The 19581-nt window shown below is 36.0% G+C and overlaps 1 protein-coding gene across 4 annotated transcripts in view; it reads left to right on the plus strand.

The window, feature by feature from the left end:
- Window positions 1-19581, plus strand: part of LOC135681703 (intraflagellar transport protein 43 homolog A) — a 57416-nt gene that overhangs the window by 32968 nt on the left and 4867 nt on the right. For all 4 annotated transcript variants that reach the window (XM_065196283.2, XM_065196284.2, XM_065196285.2 and 1 more), the window contains one exon: window positions 15292-15354. In XM_065196283.2, the coding sequence (XP_065052355.2) occupies window positions 15292-15354 (63 nt within the window). The remainder of the gene's footprint in view (window positions 1-15291; window positions 15355-19581) is intronic.

A 19581-nucleotide genomic window follows, 5' to 3' on the forward strand; every position in this document is an offset into this window, starting at 1 on the left:
GCAAAGTATTGTTGATTTGTACGGAGATTTGGCTAGCCTTCTTAGCTGTATTTTGAAGCCAACGGTTGCGGAGCTGAAACTGATACAGGTTCACAAACCAATGTTTTTGATGCATGCAATTTGATCTTTCCAGCCATGCCACGGGAAGATTCGTTTTCATGGTTTTTTATTTATATCGAGCAGAAAACAGATCAAAACTTCATTTTGTAAGGTCATGGGACCTCGAATGAAATCAATGCTTTTCCATTCGCGCAATTTCTCTGAAACTTCCTAATTCAAATTATTAATCATATTCAAATCTAATCATCGAATTTATTAATAAATTAAAATATTTGTTCGGGAAGCTGATTATTTCTTTTTCACAAACGACAAAGGCATCAGGAAAGGACAAGTGTTGACCCGGCCTGCCGTTTAGTTTCTTCCAAATCGAATGTCAAATGCTTTACATATGACAAGTGAAGTTGTTTCAAACTTGATCTTATTTGCATCGATTTTCAGCAGATGAAAACATTCATTCAAAGTCTGTTTCATTTGTCCATTAGGCATAAAGCTGCGTCTTGTATTTGCTTTATTTTGTCTCTGTATGATTTGTATTTCAATCTGTTATAAACTTGTTTCCGAGGGTAGTTTTTATGGTACTGAGAAGCTGTGACTTTCGAGCAGGGTCTTGGTCTTCCTCTCGATGTACCAAACCTCACAATTTTACGCCTTGAAATACAGAGATCTGGCAACCATCCTCACTCATTGTGAAAGTATGGTCATGACAGTGAATCGAAACACACAACCTTGGATCTGTAGTCTTTGTTTAGCGCGCCAAAGCAGATGAAAAACACTTAGGCCAATATTTAAAGTTCTTTCTCTATATTTCACCTATTTACATTCCCGTTACTAATCTTTGTAATTTAAACACTTTCCTTCAAATGATAGACGTTTTCATTAATTTCATCACCAATACTTCTGCAGTTTCAAAGTACTTGAAAGCTCAAACAGTACTATCTTTCCCGCTTCGTTGGAAGTACCATCTACGCTTTCCATAAAACTTCGGTCAGTCACAAATCGATAAGTCTATCACTGTCTATCATCAGCTTTGCTCCTTCACATGAATTGTCACGCCGCTACAATCATTATAAAACTATAATATACCCAATGCACCTATAGTCTAAAGAGTTCAGTCTTTTAATTGCCACACCGTTAATCAAAATCATCTTCAGAACAATTCCAGCATGTATCGCCTTTGAAAATTTGATGCTATAAGACGGGAAATCAAGTGACACTATTTTTTCAAGTGTCTTTTTCAACAACTGAGTTCATGAGTCGGTTAATTATCTAATCTTTATCAACATTTATAGATAAGGAGATATTTTGATCATTTCGTGTATCTTCACCAATGCCTATTTTCATATAACTCCTCTTCTTTGATGTTTAACATTCTTTTTTTTATTGAAGCAACAAATCAGTATCTCTATTTAGATGGTCATTATGCAAAACTATTTTGTCAGTTCGTTATACGCCATGTTTCCGGACCCTGTCAATGTTTTCTTTCCAAACGCAGGCATACAGTTCTATCATTCAAAGTTTTACACAGACAGTATGCTTAAAAATTTAGAATTTTCACCAATTTGAGACTAATGCCAGTAAGATGGTTTTGATTTGATGCAAAGTAAAGCTAACACATCAGACCATTAGCATCCATTACAGTAACTGTTTACTTTCTCTCTAAAAATCGTCTGTGGACGGCTTTTGACTTTGCTTAGCTGAGCCTGATTTCATCTTCATAAAGATATCATTATGTCTGCATAGATTGCTTCCGGGTTTGTCATAGAGTTAGTGATACTCTGATCCCTGTTGTTGTTGATGCTAATTACCAGCCAATCAGTTTTTTTGTTCCTTTTTTATAATTAGATATCCTTGCACATATCAAGGAAAGCCTATTTTATATCTTGCAATGAAGGTCAAGCTTTATTACGAAGGATTAGCTCAGGTGCTATCAAGTTATGTCTAAAAACATCTGGTGTACTTTTGGAATTTGCCTTATGCGTATAAAAAAGTAATTCAGGAACAATGGGAGGTTCTTCATCAGCTCAACTATATGATTCTAATACTCAAACGTTGATGATTGCTGTCACCAGTGTGTAATTTTCTGGTCATTGGGGGGCTATTCGCAGTCAAGAGAATCCACCTTTTGAATGGAAGTATTTGATTCGTCCCCTATACAGCTTTTAAAGACAAGCACATTTGGTACGATGGGTAGGCCTGTCATCTTGAACATTACAAAAAATGGTCTTCCAGAGAAGAAGAGAAGAACAATCCACTGTATAACCTAACCCCACCTTGATCAATACCCCTCCCCTAACTTAAAGAATAAGTTAGCTACTGTTAGGAAAGAAATTGGACACTTCAGTCTTTTTTTACCCTTCATTTAATAAAAATATAGAATTGCAACTTTCAGTCTTGTTTTCAATTCATCTCCTACTGGAAATTTTTCCTTTCTTTTACACTGATTGAAGTTTGTTTTTCAGCATGACGTAGCTATAAAATTGCACTTGTTTCGTGGAAATTTCGCTCTTATAAAAAATTGATCAAAAAAACTTTATTGGTCTTGTTTTCTATTTTTAAACATTAGATTTTAAATCAATTTTAGCTTATTATTGAGTTGGGGCCACTAGCATTAGCAGTCGAGAGAGCGCAGCAGTTTTATAGAACTTGTTTGAACTGGCTAAACTTTAGGCCCACTTTCTTCTTAAAAAAGATATACGAATATAGATTTTTTGGCTTTTTAAAGTGGTGTAAAAATCGAGATACAGATTGCCAAACGTGAAACATTGCTGTTGTGAGTCTCTCTTAGTGAATTATAGAAAGAGCATGTTCGGAATGTTGAGTAGGCCTTGACCAGGGCTGTCGAAAGACTGCTAGGGCAACGGATACGAGTATTAGGATGAGATGGGATTTTATCCTTATATTAGCTTTGTTCCTCCTCAATATTCCTGTTTTTACCAATTCCCTCTAAGAAAAGATTCCTCGAATTTTTCTTAAATAATCTTTCAATCGGAATATTTTTCGAGGAAATTGGACCTTGGGTCCGGTTCCTCCCTGGAGCAGATGGTAACGAAAGGTAACGAAAGGAAGTATGAGGTATGGCAAAGTAAAAAGAGGTAATAAAAGGTAGCAGAAGGTAAAGGAAGGTAACTGAAGGTAACTAAAGTTAACCGCAGTCTCCATTTTGCAATTATCCCTCTTTCGGGCAATACCTTCAAACTCTAAATGCCTTTCTAACCGTTAAAACAAGGCGTGATTTGGTGCTGTACTTTGGTTTCTTTTGTTTACACCAGCCTTCTTCTCAATCGTTGACCCGTGTAACCCCCATCTTTTCTGGGCTCTTGGTAAGGGAAAGTAGCAAATGGTAACGGAAGGTTACAGAAAGTAACGAAAGGTTACTGAACGTAACGGAAGCTGATTGGAGGTAACGGAAGGTAATAGTCAATAACTGTCCAAGATAGTTCAACAAGGCTGTATAGGCAACGCTTCTCATTGGGTTTCGCTAAATTCAATATTTTTACGAATTTGAAAAAAACTACAAGTAACTTTTACTACTTGGTCATTATAGCTTTCTCCTTTTGTGCTTTTCGCTTGTGGCATTATGGGGTGTCTTGTTGTTTGTGAGAGTCTTTGGGGCAACTGGGTTATCGTGTCCTACACACAAAGGTGACTTGCTTGTGTCAATTTCTGTAAACTACGGCAGTTAAGTCCAAATAGACTCCAGCTCTTCAGATGTCTTCTTCGTCTTCTCACCGGTTTGTAACTTCAAATTTACCCATTCATTGCACAGTCTGCAACCTCCTACGTCTATTGTAAGTATCCAGGCTTTCAGCGATCCCAACCCTGAGCCGCTTTAACTAGTTTATGTACGTTACTAATTTGTCTTCTTAATGTGGGCCAGCCTCATGTCAGGTGAAGGCTATTATTGGGTAATTTGGTCAGAAGAAGGACCTTGGAGTTGGTGCGGATTAAACAATAGTGACAATATGGGAACAATGATCCATTGATGTCTTTTTATCGCTGACTTTTATTAGAAATTGGTGTCAATTGCTAGTGGGACTATCGGGGATAAACGCATGAGATGATCCAATTTGTATGTGTTATTTATCAGTTTAGGTGGTGTTCTTAGCATATTTAAAGACAAGCAATGGAAATTTCCTCCTAATGTTGACCCGAAGCCGGAGCCTTTATCATGCAAAATTTTACTAAACATTTTCTTGGCTGTTCCGATTGTGGCATGAAATTGTAACCACACATAATGACTACAAAAATCAATCAGATTAGTTCTACTCAGGTCACAACGCAAGCGGCCAGCTGATTGCTGTCCTGCTCTCATGTAGAGCTATGTCACCGATTTATAAGGTCATCTGACCTACGGAGTCGAGATTAACTATGTGCATGAGTTCTTCTGAAGTATACGGGCGATTTCACCTAATGCAGGTGCGAAATTCCCCGCTTTTATTGACCGACCTATCAATAGGGATTTAGCATTAAGCTGGCCAACGTCATTAGTTTCCATTTATTGCCAACTGCGACACTCAGCTTTGATGCTGGTGTACGAAAACTCTCGCTAAATAATTCAACACTGTGTTGAAATCAGGATTAAAACAACTTAATTTTCAATGGTCTCTGATACACTCAAGTCTAATGTTTGGTTTACAGTTAGAATTTTGGTCGCTTGATTTTGCGTGTTTTACAGATTTCTGTGTAGTTTCCAGAGAGTTTTCGGTCGAGCTTTCCAACCGAATTCTGATTTGCGTTAGCAACTCAACTATGTCTTCATCAACAACTGTTCGGAGAGTTGGCTTTTGCGAAGAAACTGCCCCGTTGTTGTTGTTGCCTCAAGCAGTTGTTTAGCGTATGTTGCGTTATGTTTTAATAAGCAAACAATGCCAGATTAAGTCTTGAGTTTGACCGTGAATGATCCAGAGCAGCGATGGCCTACTCTGATGTCAAATTAAGCTCAGCGGATAATTTATCCCGAGTTTAATCGTATACCAAAGCAAAGTAATCATACGAATCGGTCACGTGTCGCTTTAATCTTGTAACGAGACAAATTTCAAACGAGGCTCTAATGGCGTTTTTAGGGGGAAAAGGAGTCTGGATATTTTTTATAGCTTCAGGAGCTCGTCAAAGTATCGTCTTAATGACCAATAGTCTACAAAGCAACTTTTATTAAAGAAATCCGGACATATGGTTTATTTTTAGCTGAACCATTCTCAAAGTAACGCTCAACAAGCAAAGAAAGCTTGTTTAAGTTTTGTGTTTTTCCACGCTACCCAATTGTAGTAAAAGTACAAAAATTTCCTGAGCTCTTCATAAGGAAACTTCTTATATGTTAGAAAACAAATATATTTTCAAAGCTTCAAACTATTTTACTTTCGCTATTTACAATAAACCATCACATCTACAAATTTTATGCTACCAATATTTTCTGTTTTGAAATTTGGAAATATAAGGGTCAAGGAATCGTGATTTGTTTCTAAAGTGTGATCGAAGTGACATTTTTTGAAAGGACTGTCTTAGTACTAAGGCTATCTTATTTGTTATTTGGCAAAGCACACTGACGATTTGATATGAATTCAAAAGCTTTTCATTATCTCGATTTGGAAGTCTTTCAGTGAGAGAGCCGCTCCCTTTCTATTTGACAACTACGCCAGTCGGTACCGCCAATGAAATTTTATATGTTATCTCGTAACAAATTTGTGCATAGATTTTGGATTCTACGGGAAATATTTCTGTAAAGATTTATTGGCAATACAAGACCTTTGAACCATGTGTTAACCATATGTTTCCTAAACGCACTCTTAATGAACAAACACGGAAATTTACACCCTCATATATAGTTTCACACCGTAGTATGGTTTGAAAAGACGCTTGCAGCAAACAAACTGTTAAGGTCAAGAGAAACGATTTTCGGTGATTCATATTTTTATAATTAAGTGTTTTATTAAGTTTTACTTAAGACGTCGAGCCTTTCACCCAATGGCTCTCTCTATATTTCAATTGTTTTCAGAACTGAATAATTCTGTTTAACTACGCTCAGTTGAGGCTGGTATGAAGAAGAGAATTTGGGGGAGGGGGGGGGGAGGGTGGCACATATGTTAAGGCCTTTGACTGCATAGACTTTTGTACAAGTATCCCAGGTTTTATAGCTACGCAATTTATAAGAACATTCGAAATGACCATGCCTCAAGACGCTCCAAAGATATTCTAAAATGTCCACCAAAAATGTATATAGGTTTTCAAGCGATTTAGTTGGAGTGCCTTAAAGCACGTGTGCTAAAAGGTCCTGGTAATTAAGCACGTTGTTCAATTTGCAGGACATTTTTGCAGGTTTGAACAGTCAAGACACGTACACCCACTGTCATGCACGTCTGTAGAATATCTATCAAAAATGAGGGCTCTTCGAACATTATAGGATAAATCACAAAAGTATTCTTTTGGCCAGTCTTTTTAATTATGAGAATACAACGCAAATATAAATTGCGGCTCCTAATGGTGCTTGTTTACTTTGCGCTTTCAGCTATTAAAAGACTTGATTGATTACAGAAACAGAATTCCAGAATTTCTAAGAAACAAGTTCTATGTCAACTCGAGTTTGCTTCCCATAGTAGCATACATTGTAGTTTCAATGTTATTGTCGATTTTAGCGATATCTTTTTAAGAAAAGAAGCAGCTTCCACTCGTTGTTTCATGTTTTAGAACTAATCTTTAATCGCCTTTCGGTGATGATGATGTGCAGTCTAAGGTGCTTTAATGCCGTTTTCTTTGGATTTCTTTGAAGGGCAGCGTTAAATATGCATTAATTATGATTTGGTTAACATTTTATTTCACGTATAACATAAAGATATGCCGATTGGATAGCGTTGGATAGAGCAGTTTGAAGTTGAAAATTTAGATTTTTGTTATTGAGTGACCTATGGTCTTCCGTCTATGAATTGAAAATATCAGTTGAAAATTCGCTATTCTTTTCAAGTGAATCTTGCAGCAGCATGGTAGGTCAGATCTAGAAATAACTGCTCCTTTAAGTAGAAGGTTGACCTTTCTAACCAGATTCAGCTTAACGTGTGGCCTAGCCCTTCAAAATTATCAGCAACATTTGAAGAATCATTTGTGCTTTCTCTCATCAACTCAGTATGCATAATGATCTCCTACAGATTTTTCTTGATGACTTGCAGAAGAAACTTTCTTATTAATAACCCAGTCTTTGATTTGTAAAATTTGATGTCCCTTGTTTCCTTCTCGTGGAGATTCATCAAGCATTAAGTTTCAGGTGTGCAACTAGAAATTTTCAAAGGCAGGTGCCAAGGCTACAAGGAGGATTCGATGGAATTTTTTTTACCGGGGTTAAAGTCAGAATTTAGGGAAAAATATCACCACTTTCAAATCTGTTGGTTTTTACCAAACTTAATCATTTTACCAACACTTATGTCTTTAAGGTGCAGGGACACCTTTACAGCAAATAAGGATTAAAAATATTGGTGGGGTAATCATTTTATCAGTAGATCACGACTCTATTTTACTTGTTTACTAGATAATACTGATTTTGATTCTGATAATATTGATTTTATTCTTTCTGAAGTTCCAGGCGACGCAATTAAAAACGTACATTTGAGTAGATTTTTAAAACTCGCATCCTTAAAAAGAATTCGAGTTCAAGATTGAAGACAGATTCTAGATTCATTTCTCATTGAATGATTGTGAATATTTGAAACTAAAAAGTTATCGGTTCACCACTAGATTTCTTTGTTCCTTCCACGCATTATCTTTTCTCCGTGACATTACCTCTTCCTTGACAAGCTACAAAAGTCCCTCGACTTGACTGCTATGTAATATGATATAGGTCCATTTTCACGACTAGTGTATTTCTATGTCAAAACGGTAAGCTGTTGGAGAATATTTTCCAAGCATTCAAAGATTGTTACATTATAGTTGCTTGAAGATCATATATTTCTCCTGAAAAATAGGAATTGCACTGACATTTCAATGTAACAAACCCCTTTCAAGTGGACTTAAAGCGAGTCAGATAACTGGTTTTTTTCATTCTGCTTTTCAAATTCAGGTAACACATGCACAGTTTAAATCGAGACTATTTGATTTACATAGATATATTTATGCATAGATAGTAGTTTATTAGGTGCCTGTTTACAAGCTTTGGTGTGAATTAGGCCACTTAGGCCATCACAGCCCGTAATGAAGGGCAACCACTTCACGCTAACTGCATACTTTGCTGCTCGAAGATAGCCCATTCTTGATCTGGTAGACAAACTGTTAACCAATCTAGTAACTTGTGCAGGCGTCTTTTTTAATTTAAGTTGAAGATTACTTTGTATTATAGAAAGAATCGTTATGACGAGTTCTGTCACAGTTGAAATATTTTGGCAGCCGTCAGCTAGACCGCGGATTTTTGTTTCAAATGAACTTTTCAAAATAGTGTATGCGATTTAGCTGAATCGAATAAATAATTGAGGCACATATTTCAGTTTTTGCAAGTAAGAATTAGCCTCATGCCAGGAAGCACTTACTATTCTAATTGAACATTTGCCTGCAGATTGGAAAAGTCTTATTTCTGCGGCAGACAAACTGTGGGTCGTAGATCTCGCCACCCAAATGACCACTAGGAGAGCAAACTTTTCTAAAACCACATTCGAGTCACTGTATTTTTTACAATGTCCAAGATTAGCCTCCAAAAATCTTTAGGTTAATTTTTTATAGACGAGGGAAATAAACTTTACCCTTGTCTGTTATTAATAGAAACATTGACATTGTCTCTGTCAAAAGATAATTTGCTGTTTAAAACCTACCTAGCCTCACGTTTTGCTTTGAAATGTTGCAAAAAAAATTCACTTGTTATTCCTGATATAGTTAATTTGCTCTTTTTCACAAAATACAGCGATTAAATGGATTTTCAATAGATGATCAAACGGTGTCTCGTCGTCCAGCGCTTCAGACCTTAAGAAGTACTAAATCTTTATTGCAAAATAATCTGAATATATATATATTGATCGATATTTAAAAGATTGAATTGCCTCGTTTTCGAAAGTCTCGTTCCAATTTCTATCCCGACCTAGAATCTCTATCATGAATAAGTTTCCCTATCCAAATTCTTCTAACTCGAAAATACGAATATCGAAACAGGTTGAAGGTTGTGATATGTCAATATAGCTTAAGTATATAAGTTATAACGTTTGCATAATTCATGAGGTTGTTTTCCAGTGAACATAGTCCTAAAGAGATTATTTGAAGGCCACAAAAAGGTACTCTCGAAGGACTACATTGAAGGGCAGTGATTTTCAGGAAGAAAATATTAGAGGCATTTTCTTCAATCTTAGGAGTTCTCCCCAAAGGTCGCGTTAAGGACTCTTTTTGGGAACCTACTCGCTAGAGCTACTCACTTACAGAGTTTCAATGAATTTAGGACTCTCTAATTCGTGCTCTAGAAATTTTCTATCTTTCTGGTGGACTCTTCCTGTAAATTGCTGAGAGAAAATCTCTGAAGGAATTTTTGGAGGATGCTGTACAGAAGCAGTATTGTGGTCATGGAGGACTTTCTAGGGAAGTATATTTCGAGCGATACTCGGAGAAGTAAATACAAACCTTACTTTTCTCTAAAAGTCCATTAAAGGCCAGCTTAGGTAAGGCACTCACACCCCAGTACTAGCGTTATCCAATCTTATTAGGGTAACCCTATTTTTTACATAAAAAGCGAGGTTACCCGAGCAGTTGGGTCCAAACAAATATACATGACCTTACCATTAGGGTTTAAATAGACTAGGCCCATTATATTTTGAGCTCCATTGAAGATCTTGCGATGCTCGAAAAAACGTTCAATGTCACTTTGGTACTAGCGTAGAATAAGCCGATTTATTTCAGGTAAGCTAAAGCAGACCATAATAACTGGAATAATCCTCGTTTTACCGTACCAAAACCTCGATTTCAACTTCGTGAACTTCTGTTATCATCTTGGCGATCATTCAGGCAATGGCAAGCTAAAATATTTAGCATCTAGTTCATTTAGGTGGAAATGTTTCTATATTTTTATTTGCAGTAGGCTAATAAACTAGCGTGGTTCATATTCTGCCGCACGGAGTCTTTGATTTGACGCTGACGAGACTGCGCGTTTTGCCGCGCGGAATTTCTGTCTGAAAGAAAGGTTTCACTTGACAAAACAGACAATTCGGCAAAGACAAAGGTAGTGAAAGTACGCCTGTGCTCGTTTCGCAAATATTCGATGCTACTTGTGATGTTTTTTATATTTTCGTGGAAGCTACTTTACTCATGAGTGCGTCATTCCTTGACCACATGGCGCCATTGGACACCCATTTGAACTTTCCTGCATCAGGCAGCACCTCGTTCTGCACATTTTTAACTTATTCGATGGAGTTTCTCATGTCCTTCCTGTGTTTCAACCACGCATTCTTGGTTGACATAACAGCAACGTGACGAATTTTTTGTGGCTTCAAATGGTCCTGTGAAATAATCTGGGCAACTGACTGTCCCTTGGTCTATTGCTGGTAATCCCAACGCATTAGATGATCCCTTTTAGCTATTTTCGATTGTTGATTGAGAAATAATTGCTTTTTTCATCTGGTTTACGGGTCGAGCTTAGTTCTAAATTCTTTATCCTTCGCTATATTGTGCCGCCTGTTCCGCCTGACAAATCGTTTTGTCATTATCTAGCTGTGACAACATCTGTGTATTTTTTTCTTCTATCACACGCACTTTGCTAAGAAAATACTCGACAACGCCGCTCTTCCGTATTGTAATACATTTCGCTTCTTATTTTTGCCTTGATAACATTAAGGCAACATCGTGCTCGTAACGTCCATTAAATTGTTTGCCTTTTCCCTTTTGAATTACTTTGAAATTTAGAAGTTAGTGGTAGCGCAAATTGGTGAATTGTCGTAAGATTTTACTGAGGTTCAAATGTTGGATTTGGAATACATAAACAAAGATAGATATCTTTTTCCCTTACGTAGCGTGATTCAGGACCCTGCCCTTGAGTTGCTTCCGAGATTAACTCAAAGTTGGTTGTTGCTACATTGTAAGACTACATTGTAGAGAGCTTTGCAACTATAGTCGACAAGGTTTGCAATAAACATCATCACAGGCCAATTAGCCAATACAATGCTGGTGATTGAAAAAATTGAAACGTGTTTAGTTGCTGTGGTCTAGTTGTTTACAGAGGCTTCCCCGAGTCCTAAGGTTGCTTACCTTTCAAGTGAATCAAGCCCTTGTTGCTTATTTTCCTTTTTCTTGTTCAAAAAGCCATTTGTTCAGAAAAAGATTTTGGGACAAAGAGGGTTCAAAGGAGCTTGGTATTAAAGGATTGATGCGTTACGTTACGGTAACGTTTTAATTTTTTTTGGAGGTGAAAGACAGGCTCAGAAGTACCTTTTGCTTAGAATTTAGTTTAGCTTGCTTACTCTCTTCGCGTAATTCAATTTGGTTCTAGAAAATGCAGTGTTTAAGTTTGTTTTGTATAACATATTGCATTTGTATCGGTAGTTTGCACGATGCAGGTATATAATCGACGTTTATGTTTCTTTTCTATTTTTAAGATCCATACCCGATACGTTTTTTATCAGCTATATTTGTTAAGTTGTTAAGGTGATTGAAAAACACAGAGGTTCAAAACAAAACTGAACTATAGATTATATTCTTAACTCCAGCGGCCTACACACAGCTAATAACAATTTGATATTCTATATGTTTATCTTTGTAGGTCCTATGAGCTAAGGCTCCTGTGCACAATATGCTACTACACAACTAATTTATTTCAACATTTTGGCCTTATTTCGTCATCAGCTCATTTCTTTTGCATCTTTTCTCAGAGGTAATGACATCACTAAGCTATGACTAATGCATGTGGCAATTCCTTGAAGTTTCTTGCAAATCTTCTTTGCTTTTGTTAACATCTTGTTACTGTTTCAGTTTATGTATCAAATTTTTAATTTCATATCTTAAACTAGTGACCCCATTTCAACGTCGCGTTAAAAATGTTTTTGATAGTAAATAGAGAACTGAAGAATCGAGGTCTAGGTTCTTCATCGAATCATAATTGCATGAGAAAACATCATCAACAACATTGAAACATTCTTTTTATATGTCATTCAATAGAGATAACGATCACTAATTTCGTTGTAGCTGTGTCACCCTACTCTCAGTTGTTTGAGTAACCGAAGTTGCAAATGTGATTTATTGTCGGTTTTTTGCAGAAGTAACTTAGACATTGGAACTGCATCCTAGTGGTCTGTGGGCTAGGCCTGCGGTTTTCCATTTCGTACCATCTCCTCTCGTTGTTGCGTTGGGCAATTACGAAAATAAATTGAATTCATTATTCTTGCTATTCGAAGAGATTCGATGTGAAACATGAAATCACTCTCTTCAATATAACTGTTAAATTTATATTGGGCAATGAATTAAGATGAATATCTCCTTAGCCGGATTAAGCCCTGTGGTCGGTTTTTAATGACTTCTCTGTTAAGGCGAACCGTTTGCAAAGTGCTTGTGCCTATAGCTATCATCTAAATTCTTTCTATTGATTGGAGGCCAATGCTTCTGCCATTCTTGTGACTACCATCTATCTTTTTTAAATCGGAATATGAACAATTCACAGTTTGTGGCCGTAGACTGAATATGAACCTATTAAGTACGGCACATTCGTTACTCGTATGTTTTCTAGATTGCCTCGTTTTAAGGAATTGCACGTATTTCAAAGTTTCGAATCATTCAATGCAAGTGCCCCTCGAGTGGTTCACATTTTAACTTTGTTAATAACGACGTTGGGTCTATCCTTTCTTTCGTAAACTTCACGAGAAGAGTGTTATTAACTTGGGCGTAATTTCTTTTGCTAAATTCAGGCAACAATCTGGTATGAACTGGTAGTTTTTTCTAGACGTGGAAGATGGTGTTATCTTGTCGTATTTTCTAAATACGGAAGATGAAAGTTTTTTTTACCGTTTCTGTAGGTCTATTTCTACAAATTTTAATCGAAGGCTTTTACAAATCAGGGAAACGCCTTTTTTTATAAGGAACCTACCTCAAGGCCTAGTTGCAAATGTTCCTTATTCGTATACCTCAAATTATCAGACTGTAGTACCAAAAGTTCCTTAATAGTGCCTTAATTAACTCAATTTGTTTGGGTGACAAACGTCCAAGTTCGATGATATAAAGATTAGGGGTTTTTTGTCGTTTTCACCAACGATAACTAATGTCAGATACTAGAAGAGTAGAGGAAGACCTTCTTTTAAGGCGAGGCTTCCAAGTTAGAGTTAGCCAATCACGGAGGGGACAGACTGTACTTTCAACTCCATCAAAATGGCGGCGTATTTGTTCTTTGTATAATAATTGCTTGAGGCTCGTCATTAAGAGTCGAAGAAAATCAATGTTGTTGTATCCAAAGACCATTAAAGCATGACAAATGCGAGATCAGGGAGCAACATCAACCAAGTGTCATTGTAGCGCATATACTGGTTAGTGGGGAGACGTCATCTGCCCAACCGGAAATGCAAATAATGCATTAGAGAGAGAGAAAGAACCCTAGTCTCTGATGTTCTCTTGATGCGGGCAGATCGCGTTTCTGATGCAATTTTTTGTTAATCGCCCGAATAAAAGTGACAAATTGGAGCTAAATATTTACTTTTCATTTGGTAATAGTTATATTATTTTCTTTTTTGTTGCACTTATCCGACCACAACAATTACCTCATATCACCTTACAATAGTATCTTTTGTGATTTATCTCCAGTAGACAGTAATTTGCTTAAAATGCTAGGACTGCGCAGACATAGACGACGCTGCATCGTCTCGCTGGTTCGTTTAAAGACGTTCTTTAGGATATCCCGAGCAGACAAATAAACAGCGTCGTGGGAAAAGTTCTGATAGGACATGTATTATGTTGCTTATGTGCTAATGGAAATCAAATGAGAATGCGGCAAGTTCACGGCCTTGCTTGTCACGCTATACATTATTGCAAGACGGGGCAAGCAACATTTCAAAAGTGAATTCACTAGAATTGTTTGATGGTTTATAATAAGATTACTCTTCTATTGAAGAAGAAGGCAACATGGACCTAACAGAGGCAAAAACCAACCCTTTTCCTGTTTATTAGATTTTGAATAAAATAGAAGACAGATAGTTTGATTTGTGTTTACCAAAGTCGTTGTTTTCTGAATCTCAGTCATCAATAATTTAAGGGAAGCTTAACTGGATGGGCGAGCTAAAATGATTAGAGTCCGAAAATTTCTCTCCTTTATTTAAACAGATTTGCATTTAAGTGTTTAACGAGTAAACTTTAAAGTTTTTCTGAACTTTTGATCAACTGTTTTTGAAATTCCTTATATTTTATATTCTGCGTTTAAAATAACTATATTATTCCTTTTTAAGCTTTTAATTTCTCTTTGCTTCTATATCTGATTGAAACCTTTCGAACCAGTCCGGTTTAAGCATTCAAATAATAAGCACGCTTCCTTTCTACCTTGTTGTTGTTGTTGTTGTTGTTGTTGTTGAATATTCAGTTTAAACCACGGTATTATCATAAGTAGAAAAGAAATAAGCTATACGTAGTAAGAAAAACAAAACTTTCCGCTTTTATTTAAACTGTTACCATAAAAACCACTACATTCTCTTTTTTGTCAGTGCACAGTGTGCTCCGGTTAAGTGGGGGGGGGGGGGGCCGTTAGGGGATATTGAAAATCTGTCCCATTTAAAGAATGCCCATGTTATAAGCGAATATGTTTGTAAGTGGAAAAAAGTAAGAAAAAGGTGACAATATCCAATTTAGCGAGAGATTGTAAAGGTTCTTGGCAGAAAAAGACACACGATGTACAAATTTTAGAAAAAACTTAATCAAATAAATTTTGGTGGACATTTTCTTGGAAATTTCGCTGAAATTTAGTTTTGTAAATGGGCCAAAGTTTTCCATTTTCGTAGATCGACGTGAAACACGTTTTTCGCAGAACTTGTGTTCGCCGTTTAGTGAAAAGAAAGAGAATTCTTAAAAAACGCAACAATGTAAGAAATACGAAGTTTTCACAATATTTGACCTTCGTTCTTAATTTTAACCACTCAAGTTTTGCTCTCGAAAGGAAGTGCAATTTCCTTAAGTACCACTTAAATGACGTTTTAACTCAAGGAATGAAATATTTGTCTCATATAGCCGGTGTCTTTCTTATCGAGAAAATCCTATATGTTTTGTGCTTTTTCATGAGCTTTTCGTTCATCACTAACAAATCCTATTTCTTTGTTTAAGGATGGAGAAATCGATTTACAACTTCTTGGAAGTGCGTTAGCACCAGAGTCTGAAGTATTTGAGGTAATCATAAAAGTTTCATACATATACTTTTGTATTTCATTAGAACCGTTGTCAATGTAGAAGCAAAAACTAGTGTAGATACAAAAAAAACTCGCACACTGATAATTATGTTGCTATACTTACTCCACAGGTCTGCGTCACAGTCTGTTTGAAAAAATGCTTTAAAACTCAAAAGAACACTTCTTATAAGACAAAAATGGCATTGAACTCGTGCTTTTTGTTCATTTCTAGCAGGCTATTTTCAAAAGATTCTTATACAAACTTGCGTCAACTGCTTCGTGACAAATCCTGTCGTTTTTCTTCATACATTTTTTGGTATAAACATTTTAATCAAATATCTATGAAATGTCTTTCTTCATCCTAACTTTGTTATTTGTTTTCTTATATATTTTTAGAAATTGTCCTTTTCTGCTTTGTATCAGATTGGTCTTTTTCTGAAAAACTTCGTCGATGGCATCATTCTTATTTCTAGGGAGCTCTTTTTAGAATACCCATGTTTATCACGAGTCCTTTGAGGGCCATCTCATTCACAGCTATATTTGAGTTGATGAAAAGTACAGAGACATGAAAAAGTTATTTAGAATAGGCTTCTCATCAAGTCTATTTTTGAGATTGTTTTGATACATTTTTTAGTTCAAACAGCTTCCTTTCTCATGGCTTTTTCACATGCTCTGTTACTGCGAGACTTTCTATCTGTGTTTCAATATCAATTTTTGTTTACTTTTCCATTACTCGAAGCCAAATAAATTTGATTATAATTTTAAGGTCACTCTTTACCCACGACAGTGTTTTTTATTTTTCATCCATCCAGTATATTTTTTTGGACAATCATTGGAGCACAAGTCCTGCTGCTTAAGGTATCAAGCATGAGCTGGCGTAAGCTCAAAACAGAATAGGCCTCCTCTCTCCTAGCCCCCCTCACGATGATCTCTGAAACAATAGCGACCTAAGGTCTGACTACAGTAACCCCAAGGTAACTAGGGACTTATTTTTTGTCGTGTGTCAGAGACCCATCCTTGAACTAATATTGTTGGCGAAAGCAAGATAAAACCTGCTGCGACCACAACTCTATTATTGTTTCATCTATTTTGGTGCACTGTATTCATTTTTGCTTTCGGGTGAAATTTCCAAAACAGTTTTGTTTATATTATTGAATTAATTTGATTAGATCAGAGATCTGATCGTATCACTGCTCCTACTGAGCCTAAACCGAGATCATTCATACTTAACTGAGCGATTTCCTTCGGTCATTCTTTTTATCTAAACCATTTTCCCATAATTGTCAGCAAAATGTCAACATTAGTAAACTGATTTATTTTTTTGCTTCCATTTGACCGGTGTTTAATTTATGTTTCATTCTATAACTATTTACAAAGTACTAGGTTTCTTATTTTTCCTCAAGCAACAGTTTTTTTGATTTTTTCTACCATTTATGTTCAATTCTAAGGCATAGATTATTTCAGTTGCAATCAATGAACGCTTAATATCACCAGAATCGTGTTATGACTTTTATCGTTCTTCGAAGCCGAACATATGACATATCAATTTTTATTGTTTTCGTATCAGTTTATTTTCAATGTCACTTTCCCTAGTGTTTGTTCTTCCCTTTTCCATCCTACTCTGTGTTTCCTCGTTTAAACTTGCCACAGTTGATTATGTGTTTTTCTAATGTACAATTTTTTACAGTTTTTATTCTCTTCGTTACCGAAGGCTATGCTGATTTATAGAAATTTAGGAAATATTTTATACGGAAGTTTAGCCACAATTTTAATTCTGCTTTTAAAACTGCCAACACTGTTTTAACCTGTGTTTAAGAGCGAATTTCCCTGGCTCGTCTGATCTTGCTTTCCATTCAAGAGTGGTATATGTTGAGGCGATACTCTCATACAAAGCTTCCGTACATATAGTATCATTAATCAAAATGTAATACAATCGATACATATAGCTTTGTTAATGGCCTCTGTGCATGTGTTATTATACCAAATTCAATATTAACAGACCTGTTAATACTGAGCTTTTTGTTTCTTCTGCTTTGTTTAACGCTATTCTTGCTGTTAGTGCAGCAGCACATAACTCTTAAGTTTTTTAAGCTGCTCAAAGCGCTGCGTACACTAGTAGATACAAAGAGAATCAAATGTTTCCAAATTTGTAAATCTGTTTGTGATCAAAGAGAGGATTTTCCCTGGTTCTACATTAAAGTCAACTTTAGACTATAAACCATTCTTCATTTGGTTTTCCATTTTTGCGGTAGACAGTCAGACTAGGAGACAACGTACATTCAAGGTCCCCTATGCTGTTAAATAAAAACGTTGGTATTTTTGTTCTTAAACCTCCTTTATAGATTTCGAATTATTCATCTATTTCTTGAGTCTCAAAAAGATAGTTCTATATCCAGTGCTTCAGCCAAACTTTCATCAAATAGCATAACAATTGATGAGTTGTATCTAGCCGCTGTTTCAATGGAAAGTCATGCATCTGCATGCATCTGTCAGCCAAATATGAGAACACAACGTTTGTCTTGGGTCGTTGTTTCTAACAGTCACGACAGATCAGCTTGTCTGCACTTAATGCTTTTCATTTACGGCTTTGCCAAGTATTAATCGTGCTATTAATAAACAAAGGATGGCGAATACCAGATTTGAATTAGTTAGTCTTCTCCATACTGGCGATCATATGCATATTCACGTGTTTTCTTCCATGCGGATTCGTCTTCTATTCAATGCTATCTGAGTGACATTGTAAATTAAGCCATCACTGTTCGTGAAATGTCGGTACGAAGGCATCTACTATTTTTAAACTTGTATATTATCGTCGAAAAACTCTTAGTATTGAAGCACTGCATCTGAAAAGCAGTTTTGATAAAAAGTCATCAACGTAGCCTTCCAGTGTCGGCAGCCAAATGCTCCAATAACAGCTTAGCTAGATACTCCTCTTAGGATGTTATATTTACATTGAGTTATCGAATATAAGACGATTATTGTATGATTTAAGCCAATAAATTCAAAGTGAGATCAAAGAAAGTTTCTACCGACCTGATGGAATAGGTTATTAATGAAATTTTCTACTATTTGCTTTGGAACAACAAAAATCAGTGACTCAACGATAACTTACAAATTTAAAATTGGAAAGTCTTGGTATGTAATGCTAGTTACAGTGAAGAAATTTACTATTTCGTTAAGTATCCGCAAGCAACACGTAAGCACATATGTAATGAATTCTGAGCAGCAGCACCTTGAAAAGAATAATCTTTACACTAATAATCGGTTTAAAAGATTTCTCAATATGCTTGCTAATGAATCAGAATGATGCTAAATGTGTTCTCCTATCCACTACTTTAATCGTAGTTATGTTATTGATATTATATCGATTGATATTGTCTCGATATGTAACTATTGATATCAGTTTACTTTCCTAGCTATTATTAATATTTGTATAGTTATGTAGCGTTTTTTGGTATTTTAATTGAAACTCAATTCATCACAATTTGGGCTCATGTCAAGATATTTTGGCCACGTTTTACACTTTCTTTGGTGAACTTAACGTTGTAATTTGAGACGAGACAAATTTTAGTACTAAAATCTGAAATAACAGAAAATTTCCAGGAGTGTTTTGTTTTAGTACCTTTTTTATATTTTTTTGTAGATCATTTTATTCAGCTTTTTCCTATCTTTTACGGTGGCATTTATATCTATTCGTCACTCCTGCAGTATTCGTTTTGTTCTTTTTTTCTTCCTTTTTCTCTGTTGCAGATTTTTGCTTCAGTTTGTAGATGTAAGCGTTTTCACCGATAGATTGTGAGAAGAATAAAGCTATTACCATTACCTACAATAGATAATCGAAAATAAGATTATCATTTCTCGTGACCTGTATCTGAGAAAAAGATGATTTTACTGTCACAATTATCTTTTATGGATTTAGTAAGATTTTCGCATGAATTATATTAGTGGGTATCAAACTGAGTAAAACGGGATGCAATCAAGGAAATGAATCTTGCTTAGGATTCTTCTGTCCCACCGCACTTATTCAATTTAGTTTTTAGCTTGACTTAACAGTCAACTTCAAGATCGTAGGAATTTATCATACTTAATGTATTATTAAATTAGCAAACAATTCCATCCAGCAGCGACGCCCTTGCTTTGCTATTTTTCCCAGCCGGAAACAAAACCGTGGAAATTTGATTTGAGATGACCATCGAATCGCACGCAGCTGGAGTAGCAGTGTTTTGAA

The sequence above is a fragment of the Rhopilema esculentum genome, chromosome 12, assembly GCF_057945365.1.
Source record: "Rhopilema esculentum isolate cy_ngs chromosome 12, ASM5794536v1, whole genome shotgun sequence".
In the NCBI taxonomy this organism is placed as follows: domain Eukaryota; kingdom Metazoa; phylum Cnidaria; class Scyphozoa; order Rhizostomeae; family Rhizostomatidae; genus Rhopilema; species Rhopilema esculentum.